Source organism: Sabethes cyaneus, chromosome 1 (assembly GCF_943734655.1).
Source record: "Sabethes cyaneus chromosome 1, idSabCyanKW18_F2, whole genome shotgun sequence".
Taxonomy (NCBI): domain Eukaryota; kingdom Metazoa; phylum Arthropoda; class Insecta; order Diptera; family Culicidae; genus Sabethes; species Sabethes cyaneus.
Window position 1 is genome coordinate 57350746 of NC_071353.1, and position 20914 is coordinate 57371659.

The 20914-nt window shown below is 38.1% G+C and overlaps 1 protein-coding gene across 1 annotated transcript in view; it reads left to right on the plus strand.

The window, feature by feature from the left end:
* Nucleotides 1-4080: 4080 nt before the first annotated feature.
* The window catches only part of LOC128733002 (mucin-5AC), an 81152-nt gene continuing 64318 nt past the window's right edge, over nt 4081-20914 (plus strand). The window contains exons 1-2 of the mRNA XM_053826523.1: nt 4081-4589; nt 11108-11631. Coding sequence (XP_053682498.1) covers nt 11601-11631 — 31 coding nt within the window. The 5' untranslated portion in view covers nt 4081-4589; nt 11108-11600. The remainder of the gene's footprint in view (nt 4590-11107; nt 11632-20914) is intronic.

Below are 20914 nucleotides of genomic sequence, written 5' to 3' on the forward strand. Positions count from 1 at the left end.
ACAATTGAGTGCTTGACTTTTAGAGTGGTTGTAATCAGTGCTGAAAATTTGATGAATTCGTTAGTAGCGAGGTGGCGATTCCTGAAGAGCAGCTGAAAAATGTACGTTTTTGGACAACAATTTTTAATTCATCATATTTCTTGTCGGAAACCCAGTAAATTGTGTTTGTGTGAATCAAATGTATGGTTAAGTGATTTGTGAAGATGATCCTATCAAAAGATTTTGAAAATATGAATAAAAAAGTGCATTTTCGGATCATTTATGTTCAACTGATTAAAATAGGTAACACTGCTTAGCTCGTTCCTTACCCTAGGTAAACAAACTGCGGCCAGAAATCAAAATACAGGGGTGTCCAAAATCTGATGGTAAGAAAATTTTCACGACACAATTTGGACACTATTTTTGTGGTTTTTAATTAAAATCTAGAGAAGAAACCTTCGAAACCACGTAAAATACGTCTTCCAGAATAAAACTAACTGATTTCGTCAATACAAATTCATTGGATTTAGCTATTAAAACCAAATCGAAAATGTGTTGCAAACATCGTTTCCTCTTCACCTACGTCGGATTGTGAGCGGTATGCCCAAGTAACCATAAGCATTAATCTAAAACCGTATATTGGAAATAATTCTGCATCCCAAGTGCCAAACTTTTGTATATTAGCAATCTTAATGCTTATAAAACGTATATTAACATTGTTGATGCATAGAAACATTAACGTAAATCAGCATTAAAGAAAGCAATATATGCGCATATAACGTAACAATATAATGCATTTAGTCAATTGCATTAAAACGAGCCGTAAGTGTTGATGAACGGCTTGTACTTGACTTCTTATTTTGCTATTCTGCGGCCACTATTTGTGCCCTTTTCTATCTGACGGTTGCCGTCTTTTTCTACCCTATTGGTAATGCAGGATAAGTAATTATATATGAGAGGGAATATCACCAAGATTTAAATACGACTAATTTTACCTCACTCAATCACATCCGCTATGGTTTAGATAGCAAAGGTGCAAGGAAACGAATGAGGTTGCATGACTAACTCCCGGTTCGAGCCCTGTCTAGGTGGTAAGATTATTCAGCATTTCAGAAAATGGTTCGCATGCTTTTTTAGTTTTTAAACCCCGACCGAATCTATTTTTATTTACCATAGCAAGCAAACGATATGCCATCGATACTTTTTCGATACGTCGATAATGTAGACAAAATGACGTTTCGTTTAAGCCTCAAACAAACACTGATAATGTTTATTGGATGCTTGTGACGTAGCATTTTAACAACCCGCTATTTCGCCTTTTTAGCATTATGTGAGTTCTACAGAAGTATATGGGTCATTCCACGGGAAATTTACAGTCAAATTTTTTTTTCTCTTCGAAACATTTTTTTTACGTTCTTTGTTTAAAAAAAATCGACACGTATTTTTTTATTTTGCTGTTACTGTAGCATTTAAAAAAACGATTTTTTTCGGATTGCAATACTTTAAAAAATCATATCTTGCGAATTCTAACAGTAACATCAAAATAAAAAAATACGTGTCGATTTTTTTTGAACAAAGAACGTAAAAAAAATGTTTCGAAGAGAAAAAAAATTTTTGACTGTAAATTTCCCGTGGAATGACCCATATAAAGAAAAATATGCTTTTAATCATAGTTCTGTATGCTTATACAATGTTGTCCAAGGACTAGTGCTTAGTGCATACTGGTTACTTGGGTGTGGCAATACACTTTATGATTGTAAATTTTAGCTAAATACAGGTAATTTAAAGTGATCCGAAAGCATTCAGGCTTAGAAAAGAATCCAAAGAATATTATTACGATATCAAACTAATCGAATTTTGAGCTGCTAGGTAAAAATGTGTCTAAATATGTTGAAAGGGTCCAATTCATGTAGGGGTCCAAATCAAGTTGGTTACCCTATGCCGTAATCAACATGATGCAACATCATGTGACATTATTGTTTAGCAATGACATTATAATAACACGATGTTGCGATAAAGTTTCATGTTACTAGATATAGACTAATATATTTGTGACAGCGAGTATAAGCATTGGATAACCTGAATCCAACGTATTAATAACATGAAGTTGTTTATTTATTGCGTGTTTCAATACAGTAACCGGTGAAGTTTTTTGCAATTTCAACAAGACTTAATAGTGCTGCTTGGGTGATTAGCCCCGTGTGATTACCAATGATCACGGGGTAAATCACTTCCTGCATAAATATTCAGTATGTGATATTGCTCATTGCAAGGAAAATTGTATCATCCAAAGTGCGAAATCCAAGGCAAAACTGGATTGCTACCATAATCGTTGGGAAAACGCAATGTGAAACAGATTTGACATGCTAGATCAGTACAAACAAATCGTGTTTATGTGCATTGTCTGCATAAGCAAATCTGGCTTTAGTTTTCAAAAGGTCGCATACCCAGATAACACAAAATCGTAATAGAAAGTCCACATTAAATCGTTTTCATGTCAATTTCACATTGGAATTGTATAATGATTAGAGTATGTCAAATCGAAGTGAACAATAAGTTGTTTTGCAGTCGTGCGTGTCTTCATATACAATTCATGACTGTGAATTATAAAGCAGGATAGACAATTGCAATATTTCATTATATCTATATCATATATTCAGGAGTATTTAGTTGCGTGTTATAAAAACTGCGCAAAATAGAATTACAAATAGTTGTCAAAATTTTCGCGCGTATATCGCCTCCACTTTGGTACATATATGGTCTTATATGGCGTGAAATATAACTTTTTCGTTCAGATATGATTTCGTATACCTCAGTTGCAATCGAGATATACAAACCAATTGTTTACTGGGTAATCAACCTTTTTGCATCCATTATGCGACCTTCTGAAAACTAATGCCAGAAATGATGTCATATTGAGAATGACATTTGAACCATTTTTAGTTTGCACGTAGTGCAAACAAACGGGGTTCAAATTAAAAAGCGTTCAGATTAAAAACGGTCAAACGAACGGGGGTCCACGTTGCACTTGTTGTCGTTACCAGTAAGTGTCAAGATCATAAACAAACGAAAAACATATGGTCTTAGACGTCACGTAAAATACTCTATCCAGCTTTCCACGAGCGATAATGGCGGATATTGAGCACAAGTGGGCACAATTTTTTGACATGCATTGGAGGAGCGTCGAGTTCGCCCTGACGAAGTTACTATGGATACATTTATAATTGTTTGTTGTTCGAGTGTAATAATGTAAACACTGTTTGATTTTGCAGATCAGCTGAAGTGGAACATAACTAAACGGATTCAAACCTTTATAGTGGTTTGCGGCCATAATTTACTGAAGGCACTGGCTCAGAATACTTTTTCACAATCGTGCGAATTAAACATTCGGAACATTACACATTAACGCAAACATTAACTTCATGTTGGTCGAGCCGTTGTCAAGTTTATTCTCGAACAGCGTCTCGACTTGATAAGAAACTTTCCGTTGCGTATTTGGACATTTTCCCTGAAATGTCCGAAAACTGCGAAGCCACAATCCATAAAACTTCTTGTCCGTATAATTATTTTCCTCTTTAGCTGATCTGCAAAATTGAACAATGTTTACATTTTTACATTCGAACAACAAACAATCATGAATATATCCATAGTAACTCCGTCAGGGCGAACTCGACGCTCCTCCAATGCATGTCAAAAGATTGTGCCCACTTGTGCTCAATATCCGCCATTATCGCTCGTGGAAAGCTGGATATATAGTAGAAAGCCAAAAAGATTAATTTTTTAGAGTGTACAGCAAACGTCTGAAATGCGCCCGATATGCAGGCATCTTTTGTATCTCATACGTATTATTGTTGCCAACTGTTTTCAACAAAGCAGAAGCCAGTTTCAAAATGGCCTCCACAGAAATCTCGTATATACGAAACATTACAAACACATCGATTTCAGTTCCGTTGCCAACTGCTTCAAGTTAATATTGTGAATGTAGTAGTGGTCTCTTCGAGAGAAAGCAAAAACTGCTGCTGTACGCTTTTGACAGCCTGTACTGTACTGTATGAGCCACATACAACCACACGGCAGCCCCCGTGTGCGAGCGACCTGAGCTGGTTTGGTTCCGAGCAGTACTCGTAGTTTAATCGGTAAATTTACCCTGTAATCTAGTGTTCCAACAATCGAATGTCTGTGCGGTATGTAGTTAAGTATCCCGGGCGTGTGATGCGGCTCGAGTTGATCAGTTTAGTGTGCCGGAAGTAATCGAAAAATACGCTGAAAAAGTGAGCCTTCGTATCATCTTTTGTCGTAGTGGTAGAGCACCGAGTTCTCTTAATTTTTTCGTATGTGAAAAGAAAAAGCATCGCAGCTTCATTCAGTGAGAAAGTGGTGCGTGAAATCACCGTGAGACGGTGAGCAGGTGAGCGAGTATGTGCCAATGAAAATGCAGCCATCAGTGTGAGAATATTGTGCAGTGATTGGTGAGATCTCTCTGGCTGGTTATTTTCTACTATCATTACTACACTACTACAAATACCGTTGGTGCTATTTGGAAATGTGTGCGGTGCCAGGAAAAGGAAAATGAAATTACATTCATTGAATAGCGGTGTAGACAAAAAAAGGTACGCGAATGTATGGATTTATTTTTAAAATAATATACCGTATGATGAATCTAACGAAAATTAGTGACACTTAACAAAACACTAACTTTATTATTATTATTATGGTGTAGAACATTTTCAATTTTCAATTCGCCTTGTGCCAAAAATCTATTGAAAAGGTGTTGCTTTTGCTAGTAACGCTTTTTCAAATGAATAAACTATAAAAAATGAATTTTTCAGTTTAGTTATTTAGTTATTTATTTATTTATCTGATAGCGTTAGGAAACCTTTTTTGTTTGCTATCTCCGAAAGTCACAATCATTATCATATAGATCATATATGTTTGTTTTTGTATATTTATGAAACCGTTTAAAATTAAGAAAATATTCGTACTTTAAAGTTTTGTTTAATTATAATTTCCTATACGTCATACAATTTCGGAAAAATAATTTAGCTATCGATGGTAATAAATTTTAAGTTCCTAATAACATATTTTACGAATGGAAAGAAAATATTAATATAATATTTACACGATCATTTGTTTAAAAATTTGCTTCAGTTCCGATTTATCAGTCAGATGAGCTCCAATAATGAACGAGGCATTGCATAACCAACTGTTTTAAGGGAAGGGTAATAATAAATAATAATATCTAGGCATATTGCTCAATTCAATTAGCACAGAAATATTGTGCGGAATACAACAAACACTCGGATCAAGTTATATCAAAATAGTCCAAAATTTTCCACACGGTGATGGCATACAGTAAAAAAACGTCCAAAATTTTGTTAGTAACCTGCAAAGTTCGATTGACAATTTTGTAAAATTTTGATTAAGCAGAACTCATACCGTTTTTGATTTTTAACATGGGTTAGTTCCAACTTGACCACTGAATAAACAAACATTTTCGGGTTGTCCGTTTATTGCTTACAGCGGGGTTGAAACTGAAAAACCCCAGAGTGAACCCGACGTAAAAAAGTTCAACCCAGAGCGAAACTAAGTTCAACCTGAGTGAAAAACCAAACGTTTTGACAGCCGTTCGACTGGAACTAGGGCGAACCTGGGTTGGATCTAAACAAAAACAAAAAAGCTATTAAACTAAATACAATTTTGAATTTTAAACACACCGTTTTTCGTAGACTGGAAGCCGTATCCTGCCATGGCAAACGACGCGGAGTAAAACTGTTAAAATATTTTTTTTATTTGTTTTGTTTGATACGAACTAGAGAGCAGTAGAGCGATTTTAAAGCATATCTATATCACTGAAATCCGAAGCGTTGCGTTGAATAAAGCCAAGCACAGCAAATGCTTTCGACGTTATTATACTGATATGCTCATCGAACATTAACTTGCTATAGACCAAAGCTACTGTTTTACCTGACTCACTGCGAATATGCGTGTTATTGAAATAAAACGTAACCATGCGTTTTATTCGTTTATAACGCATATGCAGCTAATATCGATAACAACCGATTTTTTATAAGTTGTGCTTTTGTTATTGCATTTAACTTGTAAAAAGTTGCATAAATAACAATTCAGTTTCACAATACAATTATTGCGTACTACTAGCACTTGCAATATAATGTTTAAGTACGTTATTTTTAGTGATCAAAATCAACGATATTTTCGATACAAGGGCGATATTTTTCGAAACCTTTCGAACCAACACGATACCGCGAATACAACGCTATGCGCAGTGAGTCAGGTAACACAGTAGTGTTTTTAGTCTTGACCTTTAAATGCGGTCAAGCATATAGGGTACCGGAGGGTATTTTCAGCATACTTCTAAATTCAGCCTATTTGCCTTTTCTTTCGCCAATAAAAATACTTTGCCGACATACAATTTTAATATGTTATAACTATTTTCTCAAGACTGTAAGTAATCTACTTTTTTTTTTATTAAAAGTCAAAACCACCTGTTCTTCCACTAGAACTAGGCCATAGGCCGAAAAAATAGATACAATCGCTAAGTCGGCTGAAAATACCCTCCTGTACCCTAGATATATTAATTTGTTTGACGCAATGATTCTACAATTGACGAAGGGACGGTAGGGGAAAATAATGAAAGATTTTTTGAATGTAGGGGAAAGAGTGGAAAGGTGAGGGGGATGGCGGGGTTATTGGTATCTATGCTTAACAAGTTGTCGTTGTGACTCCTGCCTTTTGTCCAATGCTGGAAGGTGCATGGGTGGAACCAAGCTATAATCTGAGATTCGAACGCACAACACCCGCTAGCGCATGTGGTTCGCTGAACCATAGAAGCTCTGGACAAAGGAGACTGCACAACCTCCCTTATTAAGCTAGCGACAAAAGGGGTGGGTTATTTTTAGACAGAAATTGTGCCTCTTCCTTTCTTCCAGAAGAATCCAGCACGGCAAAAGCGCTACACACTCCACTGATCGACAGCGCCTAGGAGAAGGTTACACGTTCATTTCTCGCAATGGGACGAGCGCAAGTATACATGCCGGAGCTTTTGCTGCGAACACTATGAAGTAAGAAAGCACTATGCCCACCAAGCAGCTTATTGGCGATTGGAGAAAATATGCCTGTCGTCTAAAGCTGAGCCCATGGAAGAAATCCTGAAAAACGGAGCCATATTTGCCACTGCGTGCCAGAGTGCCTACTACCAGAACGAAATTTACCGAATCAAGTCACTGCTGAGCAGATTCATCCATTTTGCTCTTCCAACGCTGCAGACTGATCAATATTGACGTCCTGAATGTTCGTCACGATGTAATCAGATCAACTCTGCTCTGATCATCAGCTCTTGTCGCTGATATGCTGAACTTAAGATTGGGTTGTCCAGCTATTCTCGCAATCCTTAACGTACACGCTCAAAGTCGTACTTGACGCAATGGTGGTCGTTTTCTACGCGTACCAAACCGTCAAGTCAATTACTACAGATTTAATGCAATCGACAGTCTGCAACTCCATTTTAAATTTGATGAGTAATTTCAATGTACACCGGATCATACTGGGTTAGTGGCTTCAAATCCAACAAAAATCTTGCTTCGATTTCAATGTTAGTCGCGAGGTTTTGAAAACTCGATTCATTTCGGTAGGGTATAAAGCCTGTAGATATGTATGTATGTATGTATGTATGTATGTATGGGGGTAGCCACCATCGCCTCAAGGCACAGTGGGGCGACTCCATACAAACGCTGGCCAAGCAAAAAAATCTCTTTAAATCAAGGATAATATGTGGTTCTTAAGTAATTTTGGGGTGCTGAGCCCGAATTTCAGGTTTATTTTGCATTAAAACGTATATTTTTTGTGTTAGGGAGAATTTTGATTTATTTTTCAATTATTTTTTAAGTATAATGACGTATAAGAAATGAGGGTCATTTGGAAAACTATTGCAGATGGATTTTTATAGGATAAAACATTATATAAAACAATTCAAAGCAAGTATGAGCTTTAATAATCAACACAAAATCCATATAAGTTAATATTAATCATAAATCCAAACTTTTCCCCTTATTAGTTTTCTTAATCTTTATCTCCATCTTCTTTTTTTTCTTTTCCTTCTTCTTTTTCTTCTTCTTCTTCTTTTCCTTCTGCAGAATCACTAGTTTCACGTTTCGTCTTCAATAGTAATATAGCGTTCTCAGAAAGATTTTTCTAATTACATTTTCCCGTTTCGAAGAAGCTATAAGCTTTATCCGGAGATATAAGAAGGCGAATAAGTCTATCACGATTTGTATTTTCACACTAATTTTTGCATGTAAAATATTGTCTTAAAAATATTGGCAATAACCTAATTTTCGTGAGGGTCAATACCGGTGCAGTGGCTAGCATTCACGCCTCTCACACCGACGACCGTGGTTCAATTCCCAACCCCGCAGAAGTCACGAATGACCCGAGTTGTTAAAGTGACTATAATTAAACAAAAAACTTATTTTTATGCTTCTTCTGTCATTCGTCCTATCAGCAATATAGTTGTCTAGATTCATTTATGACCGCGAATTCAAATTCTTTGCATTGCAGTGGACGTATTATATGAGGACTATACCCTGAGGTTTTTGGTATACAATCAATAAGTTTCGAATTATTCTGAAATAATGTGTTCAAGAACTTGCTATAAGAACATTTCTCAACCTTTTAATTAATTTCATATCACTACTCGTGGTTTCAGAATCAATACCAGGATTGGCATAAGATCTTCGAGCTGAATTTCCGTCATTACTATCGCTGTATCCTCGAGATTTCCTCCAGCCTCTAAAATCTGGTCAATATGCAATATTGACCATACATTCGAAGCAGCCTATCCAACAATGTAAAGGAGATATCCCATAATTAAAATATCCACCGTTTACTTTAAGTGTTTGCATTTTGTCTATATTGTTGAGTTCTGATATAGTAGCCTTACAAGCGTAACATTTGTGCTCTGCGCTAAATGAGACTATATCCATTTGAAAGCTCATATTTTACGCTAACTTTTACCGGTAGTGTCAATAGTGGCGAACCTTGGCTTCAAAACTTTTAAGCGTGTTTTACGCGAAAATATGGCACTTTTTTTGATGAAAATTAAAATTGAGGCATACTATGATAAAATTACTGCATACTCAATCAATGGGCTTTATTCAGCACTATTTTTTGCAGAACTTTTCCTTAGACGCCATTGAAATCCGAGCTACCATTAGACCACTAGCATGTTTTGAAATATTGGGTTATTTTTCAAAAAAACGCTAAAACATGCTGAGATAGCATACTTTCAAGATTCATAGAAAATTCAAATTTTATCATATTGATCTAAAATTTTGTATTTGAACACTTCAATAGTATAGAATCACAGGAAAAATACAACGGAGAGTCGAAATGAACTTTCATTTTTTGGCTGCTGGCCAGCGATTCCCCACTGTGCCAGGGGTTTCCCATTGTATGCAAGTAGAATTACTGCTGAATCGAGTTTATCTACCTAGTAACTTTCATGTCAATGCTGTTCGTGAAGGACCAAAAGGGGTTGGGTGGATCTATAAGCAAGGTCGCTTATGTGATTCCACGGGATATAAGACACTCCTTCCAGCATAGACTTCCGAAATTCTAGATACATAACTTCGCCGTGCAAACTTATCTTGCGTGATGATTTGTGTGCTAGAAGGGCGCGTCAAAATTCTCTCCGACCTTATATGACTTGGGCTGATTACCACATCCCTCATCCAATCTTCGATTTATTCGATACCCTGATGCTCCTTCCCCTTTATGATAATCATGATATATGGCAATGTAATAAAATATGTGTTATATGTATAGACAAATAGACATATACATATATATACATAGACAAAAACAGAACAATCTCACCAGCAGACCTTCGAATGGAATAGAGTTGCATCATTTGAGTTTACATGAGTGCTTCCATTATTAATTTAATTTTTTCTTCTGGTATCTATGAGCATTATTTAAAGTTTCTTCGGCCGGAGTTTTCGCTGCACAGTAGGAGGTGCTTGCTCCATGAGCTAAAACGAAACAAATCATTAAAATAACTTATGTTAAGCTTACCTACTAACAAGGTCGTGTGGCTCAGCCGTCATCCAAACCCGCAGTTTTGAGATCAGGTAGCCGGGAACCACCCATCATCGCACCTCCTAGCTTGGCTACTCTCTAGAGCATTACCTACCGTGTAAGGCCACGTGAAGGCGCTAGGTAGGGGCTTGGGATGGCTGGAGCTATGTTGAACGCTTCCTCATTTTTGCCTTACCCATTTCATACCCGGGTATAAAGCCTGTTGATATGTTTATACAAGCTCGTACTGCGACAACTGCTTCTAGAGCGCAGCGTTTTGCGAAGAGCAAATAACAATATTGGTCGGAAATTTGAAATAATTTTGTTTGACATATTGCTTCTAGGGTTTCAGCACCGGTAAGTGTATATAATTCTAATGTACCAAACCAAGGCGTACGCTTCAAAATTATTTTCAAAATTTTATTCTGAATCCTCAGAAGCCTCTTCTTGTTCGTAATACTGCAACTTGACCAAATCGGAACGACTTATAACATTGCCGGTCTGAAAATTAGTTTGTAAATCGATAGTTTATTTTTGAGAGAAAGTCTAGAATTTCTGTTTATGAGAGGATTTGAACGTCTTATATATTTATTTCATTTTGTAAATTTTTTCTGGACCTAAAAAGCAGCATAGGTAATTATGTATTATTTTTGAGCCTCTTAGTAGAACCCATCTATACATGAGAAAAAATGCAAAAAAAAACTTCTTTTGGTTCTAACATATTTTACACGGACGAAGGCTACAAGTCGTAACCGAAATACGCGTATCTGTGAAGGTCACATGAAATGTTATACATACAATTAGAAGGATTTTTTTTTGTTTTTGCGGAAACAGACTGGAATCTAAGTATTATGTTTTATGATAAAGTTGTAATATACTTACATGACATAAAGTTGTGGATCGCCTGGGCTACTATGGCGCAGAGAGGGTTAATTATCAATGGAATCTAGAAACAAACTACCCTCCAAATAGAACAAAGAAAAATATGTTTGACCAAACAAAAAAACTGCTAACAATTCTCTTTTCTATTTTACAGATTTGCGGTACATTAGATGCACTGCATGAACAACTCTGGCAGCACTGTGCACAACTAACTGTGCAAATTGAGCCCGGAATATCATTACCGCAAGCATCGGCAATATCAACAGAACCGAATACGTGTAAAAATATGTAAAAATCAGTGTGCATTCATAAGATAATAAGCTCGAATTCTCTGCTAAGTGTGAGTGTCTATGTTTGTAATCGAAAAGTAGTCTATCTAAGCATGTACCTATGTGAATAATCGAACGTGAAATGAAATTCAAAATCGTGAATAAAAATTCGATTTTTATGCATTGACCGGTACCGGACGATGTGCAGCAGCTCGGGTCCTAGCTGCAGTCTGCAGGCAAAGTGAAAAGCCTTTCCGGGGCGCAACTCTAGCAGCAGCAGCAGTATCCTGTAGTAGGCATTTCCTATTCTCCCCGGAGTCAGCCGGAGGCCGTCGCACTTTTGCGTCCGCCTTGGCCGACATCCGTCTTGGTACGCCAATGAATCGTCGGCAATCGTTGGACAAGCCAGGTGAGCAAGGTGAAAATCAGCACCCTTCAGGTCATATTCGAGGTTTTGTCTTCATTTTCATTTTGTTTTTCTGCTATTTTGATACCCATTCCAATCTGCGCTGTACATCTCAAAGACAAGAAGGGTGGAATATCTGTACTCTCTCACACAGCGCTAATTTAATTCTGATGGTTTCTGCGTTCTTTGTGATGAGCGGATGACGATCTGTGCCATGCCACAGTGAGCAGCCATAATATAGACTACATCAGCGATCGCCCATTCGGGGTTAGCATATGTTGCTCTTTAAATGCTTTATCGATAACAAATAATTTTTTTAACAAAATATTAATTTTACCTCATCAGGGACATTTTTGGTTTGTTAAGTGTAAAAATGGTAAAAATCAATTTGGTGTCTACCTTGAATGGTGAGAAGTGAGATGGTTCGGGATAGGTATGAGGAGAACTCTCAGTAAAAGTGTTCAACACGGTTCGTTGGATGAATGAAAGCTGAAGCAAGTGAGGAGCAAAGTGGAACCGCAAAAACAACACGTACACATCGCAAGGGAGAGAGATGTTTAGAGTGTTGCCAAACTGATTAGATTGTTTTTGTTGCGTACCGATAGTTATGCTGGTTGGGTTGTGTAGAAGGGCAAACGAGAGAACAGAAATTATGACGAGTTTTGTTCAGAACGTAACAGGCGAATTGTGAAGATGTGCATAATAATCTATACCCATCGGTTCTGCGGAAGGGTTTTTGGTGAATTAGGTTTAGCATGGACGAAATTTTACAACTTACAAGGAAACATCACTATCGGTCACAGGCGTAGAGCTTAACCATATACACCATAGTGTAGTCTTGTCCTATAGAACTTCACTGCACTGCTCGTATAGGTGTAGCCTATGGAACTTTTTTGAGAAAACTTAACTTGAAATTTATATGGGCATCTGACTTAATGGAGACGCTTGGTGCATTGTGAATATCCTGAACGTAAGTAACAGATTAAAATGAAAATGATATTGTTTGGAAAAGGATGATTTGATTGCGCAACAAGCATTTCGAAAATCCTTTTCTTACCCACCTGGAAGTATTATTAAACTTTTCTCATACTGATAAGTGCGGAACAAGTTATTCGTCTACGATACAGGACGGAATTTTCTCTCTATTTAACTAAATACGGTGGCATAATTGAGGCAAACATTCAGAGACGTTCACAATAGTTTTGCTGCTAGATAACTGAAAAAAGCATTCTTCTTTATCTTTTCTTTGTTACGTATCATGTTGAATAGAATAATTGGAAATTATCCTAATTTGCAAATCTACTCCAGCAAACCTGGTTTGATGGGCAGCGAGAATTCCAAGCAATGGATGAAGAAGCTAGCTAGGCATTGGGAACAATATTTCGATGCATTGTTGAATGGTCAACAGGATAGAGTGATCCACAGAAATAGGATCACGATTGAAGATGATGGACACGCTGTGAATCCACCAACTTTGGACGAAATTAGAAAAGCAGCGAGCGAGCTGAAAAACGGCAAAGCAGCTGTTTCTCAGACTGATGCCGTTGCAGGAAACCTTTGCTGGCGAATACCTGTGCGGTGTTCGAGAGGGACGCTCCACGACGGACCAAATCGGACACATCGGACTCGTTTGTGACGTTAGATGGTTTGAAGCAAGATGACGGACTATGGAATTTGCTGTTCAACATTGTATTGGAAGGTGCTATTCGAAGGACAGGCGTGTAGAGAAGCGGTGCCATCATCATGAAATCTCATATGCTCCTAGCGTTTGTGGACGACATCGGTATCATCGGTGTTAACCGTAGAACTTTGAAAACAGCGAACATGCATCTTAAAGAGGAAGTTGCGCGGATAGGGCCTTTCATAAATTGTAGCCAAACAAAATATAAGGTGGCCCGTGGGTGTTGTAGCTGCGGTGGTTTTGAAGTGGTCAACGAATTGGTTTACCTTGGTATGTTAGCGACATCGATGTGAGTCGTTAAGTAAAAAAGCTGCCAACCGGCCTCCTACGTGTTACGTAACCAGCTGAGGTCCCGTAGCTTGCAACTCCATACAAAACTTGCGACCTATAAGACGCTAGTTCTCCCGGTGGTGGAAATTGAAAGAGAGCGGCCGACGAGCTCTTGGCGTTTTTGAGCGTAAGATCCTGCTATCACTTCTTGGCGGCATATTAGACGAAAGAGTGTGGCGCAGACCCATGAATCATGAAATATATAAAACTAGCTGACCCGACAAACTTCGTATTGCCACAAATTAAACTGTGTTGTACATAAATCGTGAATCTCGGATGACCTTTGTCACTGTTTAGCTTGATAAAATAAAGCAGATAGCATTTAAATATTCGCAATCATTACAAACCATTTCGCAGAATACCATTTTGCGGAACACCAATTCTCGGTCTCGGTAACGCGGAATATAGAGTTTCGCAGAATACTCCGTCTCAACCCTTGGTATTGTGGTATCGGACCGACTTCATTGATGAACATCCATATGAATTTGATACACCAGCGAACTCCCTAGTATAAATTGTTCAAACAGCAGTGTAACACAAACCGATTTATTACAAATACAACTCATGCTTGAAGTCAGAGATTAAAATAACATGAAATTGCATAAAATAATAAATAAACCAATTGATTTCCACCTGTTTGTCATAACAGTTTCATTCAGAACACCAAACATGCGTACCGCATTAACGAGTAGAAAAGCTTAATAACACTTCCAGGTGAACGGAAAAGGGATTTTAGAAAAGCTTGTTGCATAATCTAATCATCCTTTTTCAAACAATATCATTTTCATTTTGATCTGTTACATAAACGTTTCGGATATTCACAATGTACCATGCGCTCCCATTGAGTCCCCTGCTCATACAAATTTCAAGTTAAGTTTTTTCAAAAAAGTTCCATAGGCTACACCTATACGAGCAGTGTAGTGAAGTTCTGGATCGACAGGGCTACACTCTGGTGTATATAGTTAAGCTCTAAGCCTGTGACCGATAGTGATGATTCCTTGCTAGTTTTATTACGTTATGCTCTTTGCATGTTTTTGGGTCTTTATAATTTTCCTTTTAATGATTCATTTATGAGAAAAGAAGCGAATAGCATTTTCAAAAATACAAATTTGCAATCAGCTTACTTTCTCCCGGCTTTCGACATTATCTTTTAAATGGAGTTATCCATCGAAAATTCATATACTATTCAAGATTTCGATTCTTAAAATCATACGAGTTTTATTACAATGTTTGTTTTTTATTCATTTCAAATTCTTTCTCTATAACGTGAAAGGCGACTTGATTCGTTTTTTCCGTTTTGTACATCACACTAAAACTACTAGCATGTTTAGCGAATATATAAATAGTGTCGGATCTGTGAATGACGTTGAGTTTTGCTTTTTTAAAATAATCACAAAATACAACCAGTTGCTTACCTTGTGCACAAAAACGGTTGAAATTGAAATGACAGCTAAAAATGATTATTGCCCATGGATGACGTTCGAATTATGGAAGCTTATGAAGATTAAAATCAAGTATCTAAAGAAAGTTAAAAAACATCCTAACGATGCCAGTCTACGAACTATGCTTAATCATATTACAAGAAGAGTAGATATGACAAAAAAACAGAATAAAAAATCTTATTACGGAAAGCTGTTTAAAAACTGCAAGGGTAGTGCCAATCTTTAAAACGGGCAATCCCTTGGATGCGTGAAACTATCGTCCAATCTCTACATTATCTGTCTTCAACAAGATCTAAAAAAATTGCTCGTTTCTCGACTATTAGACTTTTTCAAAGCAAATAATGCTCTTTACAAATTTCAGTACGGCTTCAGAAATCATAGAGTTACATAGCGTTAGCGTTACATAGCGTACCTCCAATTTGCTCTCAATTAGACGCGAGGCGACGCGCAGGGGTTACAGCTAGTATGGTATAAGAGGAGTCACAAATAACATTATCCGCTGTTATTTAACCAATAGGACACAATCTGTAATAACTGGTGATGCACGCAGCTCACTCCAGAAAATTGAGGTTGGTGTGCCGCAAGGTAGCAATATTGGTACGTTATTATTTCTAAGCTACATCAACGACATTGGAAATTTAAACTTGAGAGGGATACCAAGATTATTCGCGGATAACACGGCATTGTTTTACCCTTGTGCTGACATTGGCAGTGTGATATCAGCAATGGAACAGGATTTAAAAATTCTGTCACAATATTTTGACGCGAATTTGCTTTCGCTTAACTTGGCAAAAACTAAATATATGGTATTCCATCCACCTAGGAAAAAACCAACCGGTCACTTAAACCTGTGCGTTAACGAAACACTGATAGAAAAAGTGGATAATTCTAAATACCTGGGTATTTACCTTGACTCTACGTTGTCTTGGGATCAGCAAATTAGGTATTTGCAGCAGAAGATCTCATCTTTATCTGGTGCCATGAGGAAAGTGAGCTGCTTCGTTCTTAGAAAGGCACTGTTACAGTTTTACTATGGTTGCATTCATTCCCAAATCCAATATTTAGCAATAGCATGGGGTCATGCCTGTAAATCAAAACTCGAGAAGATTCAAGTCTTGCAAAACAGATGCTAGAAAATCATATTTAAACTGCCAATACTCTATCCAACTGTCCAACTGTACTTCAATAATAGCCACACTATGTTACCTGTCCTCGCCTTACGTGATATGCAGACTGTTATTCACATTCACAAAGTCTTGCACCAACCAGATTACCACCATGATATGCCTTTAAATGTTGGCAATAGATTGCAAAATACTCGTCGAGCAAATTTCATACAGCGTAGAGCCACTACAAATCTAGGCCAGACGCGAATTTCATTTTTCGGTCCCTCAACTTATAACACGTTACCTGATGAATTGAAACAGATCACCAGCATCAATGTCTTTAAATGTAATGTGAAAAAATACCTCAAAACTAATATAAGCAATTATATAATCTAGCCGTATCAACCTAGCGTATGTAAATTAAAACAATATTAAAAATTTTTTTGTTGATTAAAACCAGTAGCCTAGTTTATTTTTGTTTTTAGTTTAATGTTAAGTTTATTTTTTATTTCTAAGCCCCTTAAAAGAAATCATAAATTCCACTGGGTGCTCGTTGTGTAATAAATTAGTATTTATACCACTTTTGTTAATACCTCAGCTATAAATTTGTGTTTAGTTTGTTCACTGTCCAGTTTTTCCTACTAGCTGAGGTCTGTAAGTGTCCGATAGCAGGGGCTCTCTGTGTGAGCTTTTTGGTAACGGGGGTGTGTGTGGAGGGTTAAGTAAAAAAAAATACTTTTATATACCTAGGCATCCTTTACCCCTGTGTTACGGCTCATTAGTTGATCATTCAAAAAAAGTCGTTAAATAAGTAACCTCGAAAGAGCTCGAAAGTAAACAGCTTTTAGAAAAAATGACTAATCTTTAAAAAAGTATGAAAATGGTAATACAGCCCGGACTCGATTATCCGGAAGTTCATTTTTATTTTCAGCCCGGATAATCGAATCTTATATTTGGTACCGTCATCCGGGGCGAGATTGTGCCAAAAAAGCATATGTTTTTGTTCTTTAGCTCATTATACACACAATTAAGGAACTAAGTTGATTTCAAACCTGTCAATATATACTAAATTGTTCAATTAACAACTACCGTTGGTTTAGTTACAATGAAACCTAATTTTGCTGGAAGTGCATGAACTTTGGCACAATCTCACCCCTTCTAGGGGGTGACATTGTGCCAAAAACATAAAGTTAGGCTAAAAACCTAAACAATGAACATTAGCATGTTTATAAACAATACACATAAATATCAGTATAAAGTAGTTCACATGGGGCCGTCTATAAACTAAGTGGACTATTAGGGGCAGGAGGTCGGCCAAAAACAACGCATCATATAAAAAGTATGAACGAAAATAACCCGGAGAGGTCTAAAATAACTAAAAATGAGTTCGTAGTCAAAGGACAGCCTTTATATAGCCAGTAGCGTTCTAGGGTTAACAAGGGGGAGATATATGAAGGGGTGTATCCTAAGGGGGCATACTTATTTGATCATTTAACAAAAGTAACCATTACTTCGCTCGAGAACTCGCGGCCGCAGAACATGTGGCATATCCCACCCCCTCCCCCTCCTTAAAACTGGCAGTTTATACACGGTATAATATATTCGTCTTATATTAGAGTGTTTATTAAAGTATCTGAAATTTCCAGAGAAAAGGTAAAAATTAGTTTAAATTATTTAGCAGACCTATGATGCTGTTTGCTCCAAAATGGATGATGCAATCTAATCTGTTAAAATATTGTGCTCAATAGTAAAGAATGTGAGTGTGCTGGTGTATGCTGACGTATTTTTGTTGTGTATGTGAAATCCACAAATTGGATCGTTTACTATGGCTTGGCACAATCTCACCCCCGTGAAGCTCGAAAAGTACAAAGTTTCGAAAAATATTATTTTCGTAATCAAAACTTATCCTACGCATAATAACCTTTCAATACATTGTAAATGATTAGTTTATATACCTTCAAGATAGCAAGTTAATGCGATTTCTTGTTTGGGTTGGTTTATGCGGGACATTTTTTACAAGCGTTATTTCCGCGTAGTTTTGATCGCGAACTTTGAAACCCTGTTTAGGCTAAATAGTTTGCTAATATTATCTGTGTTCCATTCTAAGTTATGAATAAATATATTATGTTCATCATCATTTTGAATTTAGGTCACCAGTTTCTATAGATATAATAAATTTTCACAAATAAACATTTTTGGTTTTTGGCACAATCTCACCCCCGTGGCACAATCTCACCCCGGATGGCGGTACTAAACTTTTTTTTGAGTATCATGTTTTTTGACTTGTAGGTGTCATAAATCTATTTCCAGTATTGATTAATCTCCCCTAAAGTTAGAAAATTCCTTTCTTACGATTTTTTTCATTGATGATAATGATGCTGGATGATCGTGATGATGGTGATGATGATGATTTTGATAGTGATGACCATGATGATGATGATGATGTTGATCATGATGATGGTGATGGTTTTGTTGATGATGATTAGTTTGATGATGATAATTTTGTTGATGATGATTAGTTTGATGATGTTGATTTTGTTGATGATGATTAGTTTGATGATGATGATGATGATGATGATGATGATGATGATAATGATGATGATCGTGATGATGATTTCGAGAATGATGATTATTTTGATGATGATGATGCTGATGATTATGATGATGATGATGAATGGTAAATCATTCCACACAACAATTTAAAAATTGGTACCATTATCTGCATTATTGGTCCTGAACCGTTTTTGGGCACCTCCACATCCGCCGTAAAAGGCGAATTGATGACATGGGAAAAGCTAGAAATAGTATCCCGCTGGAATCAAACACAGGGTTGTAGACATGCTAAACAGTTTATCTACCCAAACCCTGCAGTAGCTCAAAAAACTACTCCATTTAACTCGTAGTGAACTACGCACGATCACGGGACTCCTAACAGGACACAGCCCCGCTCTTTATCCTTTATAGAATATCGGCAAGGTATCATCCGCTTTTGTAACTCTGAACCTGAAAGTTCAGTGCATCTGCTCTGCAATTGCGGAGCTCTTGCATTATCAAGCCACAACTTCTTCGGAAGTTTCATTCTTACTCCATATCAGGTATGGAGCCTAAATCCCACAACGGTCATTGGCTTTATAAGCCATGTAGTAACGAATTGGGACACAGGATTACAATTATTCCGCTCAACTCCATCAATGGGTATGAGCGATCCGTAAACTGTGTACAGCAATCGGGGCCTGCCTCAAAAGACGATCATTAAGACTGTCGCAGTGGCCTTTTAACCCAATGTCCTTCTGGCATACAAAAAAAATGCTGGAAAAAGATACTACATATGGTCATGTTCTGCTGATATTAAAGAACCGCTCCTGAATTCCTAGTCTGTACATCCGGAGGTTGATCGGCCACCACCCAATTACCCGCTTCTGCATCTCGCCCAGCTCGTGTGTTGTGTATTCCCGCAGCTCCGGTAGATGGTGTTTTTTTTTATTTTTTTTTAGCGAGTAGGGAAATCTGCTATCAGACACCTGAGAAGACAACTCAGGGAGTGGGGTTTGGGATCCCGACCCCCCACTGGGGCGTGAGGATCCAGACCCACTAAAACCCTACTCGAGTCTCCAGCCTCAATCCCCCCTGGCATCACCCTATCGGTATTACTTCAGGGAGGGGCTATTGTGCTTAACGCACTCTCTTAGATAACTACTGGACTATGGTAGTTAGGCTGTTTATTCGCCGTTGATCGGCTTTCCAGCGGTTTTGTAGCTCAAGTAAGATCTGGGTAGCAGCCGCATTGACCGCTCCCCAGACGTCCGAGCTAGAACACATCCTTTGGACTAAGTTATCCGGAGTAGTGTCCTGTCCGCTCACTGCCATTATGTTGCTTCTCACGCCCGCGAAACGAGGGCATATGAAGAAAGCATGTTCTGCAGTTTTCTCAACGTCCACGCATTCGGGACACGCGGGCGCCTCCGCATGCCCAAACTTGTGCAGATACTGTCTAAAACAACCATGCCCTAACAGAATTTGTGTCAGGTGGAAGTTGACTTCGCCGTGGCGCCTGTTGACCCACTCGGATAGTTCCGGGATAAGTCGATGTGTCCACCGACCTTTTGTGGAGTTAGACCATGCCCGCTGCCATGTGATCATCGAGGCCGATCTTGTGGTACTCCGTATGCCTCTAGTTCCACGTTGGTTGAAACACTCTACGTCCTCGCTGATGATGATACCAATAGGCATCGTCCCCGCTAAGACGCAGATTGCGTCATGTGAAACTGTGCGATACGCACTCGCCACTCTTAAGCATATGAGGCGATAGGTGCTTTCCAGCTTGGCTAGATAACTTTTGGTACCTAACGCCGATGACCACACCGGCCCGCCATACCTGAGTATGGACTGGACCACGTTGGCTAATAGCCTTCGCTTGCTGCCATATACCGCAGAGCTATTAGACATCTCACGAGACAATGCCGAAATAGCTGTGGAAGCCTTCTTGCAGGCATAGTCAACGTGGCTCCCGAACTTGAGCTTGTCGTCGACCATGGCTCCCAGGAGTTTTAAGGACCGCGTTGACGAAATAATGCAGTCCCCGACGCTGCTATTTGCTTGCTGCACCGACTTGCGGTTGTTCACCACGATAACCTCCGTTTTATGATGCGCTAGGTCCAGTTTCCTGGATCGCATCCAATCTTCAACAATGCTTATAGAGTGGGCAGCCATCAACTCTACCTCTCTGA